General features: G+C 37.9%; 1 protein-coding gene across 2 annotated transcripts in view; it reads left to right on the plus strand.

Moving 5' to 3' along the window:
* The window catches only part of mbd5 (methyl-CpG binding domain protein 5), a 56,435-nt gene extending 50,277 nt beyond the window's left edge, over nt 1-6,158 (plus strand). Inside the window, exons 9-10 of one of the 2 annotated variants that reach the window (XM_082523258.1) lie at nt 679-754; nt 845-6,158. In XM_082523258.1, coding sequence (XP_082379384.1) covers nt 679-754; nt 845-907 — 139 coding nt within the window. In that variant the 3' untranslated portion in view covers nt 908-6,158. Of the gene's footprint in view, nt 1-312; nt 657-678; nt 755-844 lie in introns of those variants that run through there. The other variant, XM_082523259.1, reaches the window with a different exon arrangement.
* Nucleotides 6,159-8,355: the final 2,197 nt, after the last annotated feature.

Here is an 8,355-nt window from a genome sequence, read left to right on the forward strand (position 1 = left end):
TATTAAAAACTGTTCTAGTCTTTTATTTCAATAATCCAAAATTAAAGCTTTAAAGGTCTGTTTAAGTGACCTATGTGTTACAGCACACTCGTATCATTTTAACACCCAAATATGGACACATTGGAGGTTCTGTAATCCTCCGAACAACAAATAATGATGGAAGTCATCACAGTGTATACTATAAACTTGTGTCAAAATATTAGAAGAGTGTAAAATTACAAAAAGATCAAATAGTATATAAAATCATATACTTCCCTGTAACTTCTAAATTATCTTTCCTGCACTGCTTATTCTTTTGGCTGCTCCCGTCAGGGAATCATCTGCCTCTATCGGACCCTAACGCTAGCTTCCTCCTCTGATGCCACCCCTCTGAATGTCCTCCTTCACTACATCCATGAACCGCTTGGCACCATCTCCAAACCATATATCATAGCAGGTCTCACTCCTGTATTACAACAGTGGGACAGTTTCAGTTAAAGAGCTATGAGAAGTTCATTAGAAGCATAAATAAACACGTTGGTCACATGGAGTTGAACCAGCTGCTTCTCCGGTCAGTTTCCTCATCCTGTAGATGGATTCAAGTGTAATAATTATTTTTTAAGCTACCTTTTTGTTGTAGTTTATAATTGTAAAGTTTTCTTCTGCCTAAAAGTAAATAATATAAATATTGTCTGACAGACCGGGGAAACTGAATAATCACTTGGAAGCTGCTATCCACGAGGCCATGAGCGAGCTAGACAAGATGTCGGGCACAGTGAGTATTTGCGCTTTTCCTCTCTTCTCATGCACTGCTGTTTCCCCCGCATTCACCACCACACCGTTTCCTGTGTGTGTGTGCCATCAGATCCCGTCGAGGGATCGTCAGGTGAAGCTCCCCAAGCCGAAGAGGAGGAAGATATCCAGATAACATTGAATGTGTTGGCCCAAGAACGTCCTCAGAGCCTTTCGGAGACTTTGTCCGTTCAGCCTTGATGCGATCTGAGCTCTCTAACAGGTGCTACACGTGGACTTTCAGTGGTACATCGTTGTTCCATGATATCAACTTGACTTAATGACTGACCACAGAAGGTGCTGGAAATTCCAATCACCACTACAGTTTATAGACTGTAGGAAAAAACATGAATACAGAAAAACATCAAAAACGGTTGCAATTTGTCTACAGCTCACTGAATTAACTATTTTTTTCTAGTATAAGATAGTAAAATAAACAAAAAAAGCTACAAGCATTACCTTACATATTTAAGAAAAATAGACAGTCCAAATATTTCTGATACATTTTCAATATGTATATAGATAATCCTGAAATTTCATGCTATTAAGAATTGTATGTAAATATTGTACAATGTCATGTACAACCGTACCTAATGCACATTTTATCTTTTATTGTACAAAACAAAGCAGAAGTGTACCAATGTCTTGGTTTCTATTCAGAAATGCGGTCGCATATGGCCGCATGCATAGGATAAATAAGAATACAGCCTAAAGCTTTTATATGATGAACTGTAAGATGTGCTGTTTTCTTTTTTCTTTCTTTTTCTTTTCTTTGTTGTTTTATTTTTGTAAGGGAACAGCGATGAAACTGACATGAGCTCACCATAACAGTAGTCACTCCAGCTAAGTGTTCATTTGTAATGGGGAGAAAAAACAGTTCAAAAAACACAGAATGAACTTTACCAGCAGAAAGTGTTCAGTGTCCCACCTCACCCACACCCTGTATCCCTACCCTCCCACACACCCACACCCTGTATCCCTGTCCACCCACAGCCTGTATCCCTCCCACCGAGACCCCAGCCGGCTCCACCAGTCACCACGTTACTTGGTCTGGTTCTGGGTTTTTCAGGTGTTGTAATTTATGAACAAAAACTTTTTTTGAGTGTTTTCAGAAGGAAAAATCCACTCACAGACACTTAATTTTCCAAAACCTCCACAATGATTGTTTTTAGAAGAGGTTCATTCATTTAAAGTAAAAATGATGGGGGGGAAAAGTCCTAAACATGGGTTGTCCAGCTTCTGAAACGGCAAGACTTTTTTTTATGTTGTTGTAAATTAAATGCTATTAATTAATGTTGGACTTCAGAAGTTGAGCTCTTTCTGCCAGCGTGCTTACATGCACTGTAGTTAACTCCGCTGACGTTACATCTGCTGGCTGTGCAGAGTTTTTAACTGGAACAAGTGTACATTGCAAAACAAGTTTTAGCCCATTTTAGGCTACTGAAATGATGAATTGATGGATATTGGTGGTCTTGGTGCATCTCTGAAAAACATCCCTGATTTAATGATTTCAGTGGTTTGGGGCTGAGGTTTTTTGTGGTTTCTGAGTTGCGGCACAGAATAACGGAATGAGGAACCAGTTTTGAGGCTGCGTAGCGTCGGGTAGCAAGTGAGTTGGGGTTGTTTCAGTGGCAGGAGATTAATTTTGAACAGAATTTCAAGGGGTGCATGAGTGAAGTGTCTGGATTTCTTAGGTAGCCCATCCCAAATTTAATATCATGAGCAGTTCCAACATTGGGGTTGGCCATTTCTGGTTGCCTTTGGACCGTTGGTCTTTGGTTAGCATTTATAGATTTGGCACCAGATAATATGACCCTGAGCTATCTTGTCTTGTCTTAGATGCCTTTAGCTTACCTTTAAACAGCTTTGAGAACCCCACATAGGGTTGCATTACACAGTGACACAGTAGCTTGGGGTAGTATCAGTGAACACAATTTCCAATAGCAGCCCAGCCCATAATCTCTGATGTCAGTGGTTCCAGCTTTGTGACTGGCAATTTTGCAGTGCTGTTGGGAGTGGCAGTCTTTATTTTGTAAAAATCTATGGAATAGGCGTCAGATTTGGCGTCAGCTTGATGGATGTAGCGCAGCCACTTCTGCCTTGTTGTGTCTTGAGGACCAGCCCGCATTTTGACAGTTTTAAAACAAATGTAATACAGTATTAGGTTGTACAAGTTTAAGTAACTTCTTACAGTAGCTTCTCCCACCAGTGGGTCCAAATTTGAGACCGGCATTTTGTTTTAGTGTTTGTTTTCTGTTGGGGGGGCGGCATGCTAATGCCTTGCTAATGCCAATGTTTTTGGGATCTATACAAGTTGTTTTTTGAGGGGCATGCATCTGTAATACACTGTAAAACAAGAGGTAGTAGATACTGGGGGTTGAACAAGGGTTGGGGAAAGTTCTCTGGAACTACAATCATAATGGAAAGAATCTGTGTGCTGTCTGTTTGAAATCACTGTGCATTTCATGTAGTCCCAGACATCTGCCGCTCCAGGTTTGGGACCAGTATTTTGTGTTGCAAATGCATAGAGCTGGTCTAGATTGGGCACTAGCACCTACTAATTGGGAAATATGTATCAGTGGTCTAATTAAGACTTTTTCTTCTATGTCCTCTTTTATGAGGTTTTGGTTGACATTATTTTAAATCTGCAGATGGCATAGCTGGATGCTCTGTTGGCATAGGGTTAACTTCATGTCACTCGAGTGCTTACATGTAAAATGGCTTTTTTCAGGAGAAATCTTTTGCTCCCTGATTACTGAAACCATAAAAGTCCATCGCTACATGCATATAAACACACTGTGAGATGTTTAGAGACTCATCCTGGTCCATTTTCAGTATGATGAGTAAAATAAGCCCTGCTCTTAGATTTGAAAGCTTTAACTCTCATTGTTGGAAGTCAAAAAACCATAAACCACTACATCTGAAAATGCAGACAATTTCAGTTTGCTTTGTGTTGTAACCACAAACTTTGGCCAGTTATTAACATGGGTGGATTTTTCCTTCAGCAACAAGAATCACAGGCTGCATCGAACGATCATGTCATTGATTGTCGCGATCATATTCACATGCTTGTTTGTACAGTGACTGTTTTTATTTTTGTTCTCCACGTGTTTTTACCCACAGCTTTCAGTAGAGTAACTGACCTCCGAGGCATCTGAAGCAACACTAACTGGGCTTTCCAGAGCAGTGAAAGCGCTTTTATTTTATTTTGGTTTTCCATTTTAGAGGCCTTGTTGTTTGTTTTTCATATTGATGTAAATTATTTATGTACAGTACTCCATATTTATTTTAAGCTTTACAAATATGCTAGATGGCAATAATACTACCAAGAGTTGAGAACTCAAGCCTTATATGTGTATATGTATGTTTTCTTTCCTTTTTTAACAAGTGAATTGATCATGTATTCAGAGTCCATTACAAACAAAAAGGTCATATTCTGTCTTATTTAAGAAGTGAACGTTACAGATAAGTCTTTTTAATTACAGTGAGGTTTTCTAGTCTTCATGTTTTTACTTGTTACAGATTGTGTCATGGTAGAGAAAAAGAGCATCTTATTTATGAATATGCACATCTGATGTTGGTAATAAATGCAGTTTGAACACTACAAGTTATCAGTGTTTGAAGCTGAGAAGAAGAATCATCATTCGATCGGTCTGACAGTATTGGAAATGGATCAAAACCACCGGCAATCTCTACGGAATAACCAAGTGCAATATTACCAATCGATGGCAAAGATCAACACTGCGAAACACTGCATCTCTCATTGTTTGGACTCTTCTGTGTTGCCTGTTTTGCTTTTCTTTCTTTCTTTTTTTCTTAATAGTCATCTTTTCTGATGCTCTAACCTGAGAGCAATGAAGTAGAAATTGATGTGTAGCTTTATTTTTACACGCCAGCCACAACCGTTAACCCAATTAGCCTCAAAGTTTGAACTAAAATACTGTTACTTGAACTTTATACGCAAGAACTCTAACAAATAAAAAGTTAAAACCAAATAATACACTACTGAAAGAACAGATTCCCCTTTGTCAGCCTCTAAAACAAGGGGTGCACCATTATTGGCCAAATATCCATACTGACACTGGTATCGGCCAAATATCTGCATCTTTGGTAGATTTACAGATATTAGAGGCCAATATTTTGCAGCAAGAACTAAAAAGACCTTTTAAACAAATTAGTTATTTTACCTGACATCAAGGGTGAAATTTTGTGCAACAAAAACTGAAAAAAATATAGATATATAATTGCCCTTTGAAACATCCATTTCTGTGCTTTCCAAATGAAAACACTACTATGACTACATATCCATAACAAATGGAGCCTTTAAGTCAAATCAAATTCCTGCATTTTTAAGTCAAGTTGTACTGTATTTTCCAATGAGATGTCTCTCTACCTTATTGTGTTTTTGTGCACACTGAAAAAAACTGAGAATGTTTTTTTGTTTTTGTTTTTTTTAAAAAAAAAGCTAATTTTTTTTTCTTTGTTTTTCTCTTTTGTTTACTGTTAAAAATATCAGTATCAAACGCGAACACAAGGCATTGTTGTTACCTTCACAGCGGCAACAACATAAGCAATACCTGTGAAGAATGTGTTTAAAAACACGTCCCCGTTATTTTCAGCGTGCACCCTTTTGAGAGTCGAGGTTTTGTTATTTTGTCTTACTGTAAACCTTCGGAGGAGATGTCCTCCGGCCGTTTTCCAAAATGTGACGTTCGCTGTGGAGAACATGTGAGCTGTTTCGGTAAAGTTCATTCTGCCTCGTCTCCCCCTTCTCTCCACCTCTTTTTAAAAAAACAAAACAAAACAAATTATGTTTTCTTTTTTGGTTTTTGTGCAATGACATGCAGGTTCCTGCACTTGTGACCGGAACCCCATGTGTTACGGATCTGTTATTGGTTTCTTGTAATTCGTGGTCAAGAGTTCAAAGCATTTTTTGTGTTTGAGGTGGTCCGTGCGGTCTATTTTACCCTCCTGTCTCCTTCCACCTGTGATTGTGTGAGGTGTGAGTGTGAGTTTTATTTTTTCCAGTGTTTGTTTCTGCTCTTTAAATCTCCCATCCTTTCGTTGTCAGTATTTTGTTTCTTCAACTTGTAATTAAGTATATATTTTCTCACTAATATATACTTTACAAAAAATAGACCTGCGTGAAGTATGATGTGCACTTGATTGCTCTTTTTATTTTTCTTTATTTGCATTAATGTGGGCTAGGGATAGTTTGTCAGAGTCCATTATTTTGAGATTGTTTGGACTTTTTTTAATGGTTTGATGTACGCAGCATTTTTTTTTGTAAATATTGTGAAACATTACAGGTCATGCAGTGATGTAACATTTTGAAAAATGTTGCACAGATGTTTAAGATATTAAAAACATGGTCACTCTTACTTGAATTATCTGATTTGTTGTGCATTTTTATGCCTTTTTGTGGAGGCCGGGTGCTTTTCCCCCCCAGGTTTGTTATTAAATATTTCTAAGAGGAAATTAATGAGAAAGTTTGGAGTAAAACCACGAGTCTAGTTTAAAGCTTGTTGTACACTGGCCTCTAGTGGAAAAGCAGGAAAGCACACTTATATGCAGGGTTTTTAACATTAATATTAAATATTACTCTTTAAATATCTGCTGTTTGTCACTCTTCAAATCGCCCCCAAATTTACCTGAAACCACACACACAAAAAGCCCTTTTGCTTGAAAAACATCCAGCTACTAGACCTACTCAGCAGCCCTAGACCTCCTTTTTTATTAAATGTGGATTAAATGCTTATGTTTTTCAAAGTAGTCACAGAACATTTAGTCACATTTTTCACGTGGGGAATACTACATAAAGTTTAAATATAATCAAAAGCTTCAGAGCAGTTCTTAAGAAGGAAGTGAATATTAGCTTTTACTAACTTGGACACTGTTCAAATTTTGTTATTTCACAACAAAACAGTGACTTTAATGTAATTTAATTGTGTTTCTATTACTTATTTTGGTGCAGTGTGAATGGAGCAAAAGCGCTTAAACTTGAGAAAATACTGTTAAAAGTAAAAAGAAAATCTATTTCCTCCTCAACATTTTCCAAAGCCATGTTTGGGGTCTGCCAGGCTGATTCAGACCCCCCGACCTTATGTTTGATTCCCCTACTTTATTCTATAGCTATATTAACATAGAAAGGATTAAAGTATTTATTTTAAGATATACAATTATTCTTTAAGTAATGATTAGCAATAGCTATTTAGTCAGATATGGTTGCTTGCTTAAATTTGAACCTGTGTGAAGCCTATTTAAAGCTATTGTGAAGCTTTACCTATGACTAGCTTGTACATTTGTCAAATTATTTACTAGTTAATTGGAAAAAATCTTTAACATGTATATAAAAAACATATTTTTACAGTTCAAGAAAAAAAAGTTGATTACCTTTTATTCTATATTCATATTAGCTTATAAAGTATCAACATATATTTATTAAAAATGTAAAGTTGAGGTAATGATTATCTAGCTAGGTAGGAAAGGTTGCTTTCTCAAGTCTGATTTTTATCATCTGTGTAAGGCTAATGTTAGCTAAACTGGGATTACTTTAGATGCTTGTTGAACCGACACCGGCCAGTTGGGAAAGAAATTACTATTTTTTTTAAATAAGTTCTTTTTAGAGGACCAAATTGTTGGTTTACCTTTATTCTACATCTATATTAGCTTATAAGTATTTAGTATTTAGTATTTATTTATTTATTGTCATTGTCAAGAACAATGAAATTGCGTTTGGGGCTTCCATACAACCCAAAAAAAAGAAGAAAATAATAAATACCCCTTAAAACCCAAGTGTACATATTTAACCCAGTGTGACTCCAATGCAATAAGACAATCCTTAGCAATAATGTTCGTAGAAATTCAGACAAAGACCTGAGAAACATGACAAAATACAACAATGCAACCCATTCAATATTATTGTACTGTGAGATATGATATCAGATATGATAGTTATCTATTTAAGAAAGAGGGGGGGCAGGAGGGGGAAGAGAATAAAGATATGATGCACCAATGCAGACCAGTTCATTGCTATTAAGAAGTTGGATATGGTTATTGTCCGTGAGAGGGGGGCAGAGAGTTCAGGAGCCTCACAGCCTGTGGATACAGGCTGTTGGCCAGTCTGGATGTTCTGGCCTGTATAGACCTGTACCTTCTCCCTGAGGGCAGCAGATGGAAAAGGTGGCGCGCAGGGTGATGTTGGTACCGCAGGATACTGTGCACCCTCCTCAGACAGCGAGTGGGGAAGATATTACTGATCTCTGGCAGACTTGTTCCAATAATTCTGCCAGCTTCTTTCACCACCCGCTGGAGTGCTTGCTGATCGGCCTTGGTGCAGCTGGGGAACCACACTAGAAATCCATACGTCAGAACGCTGCTGATGGCACAGTTGTAGAAGTTCAACATCAGAGATCTGGGAATGTGTGCGCTCCGCAGTCTCCTCAGGTAGTAGAGGCGCTGTTGGGCCTTCCGTACAACTGAGGTGATATGGTTGCCCCAGGACAGGTCCTCGGTCACAGTTACCCCCAAGAATTTAAAACTGCTCACCCTCTCCACCGCCTCACTGCCAATGAAGAGAGGCAG

Source organism: Aulonocara stuartgranti (genome assembly GCF_965226115.1).
Source record: "Aulonocara stuartgranti genome assembly, chromosome: 23".
NCBI classification, from domain to species: domain Eukaryota; kingdom Metazoa; phylum Chordata; class Actinopteri; order Cichliformes; family Cichlidae; genus Aulonocara; species Aulonocara stuartgranti.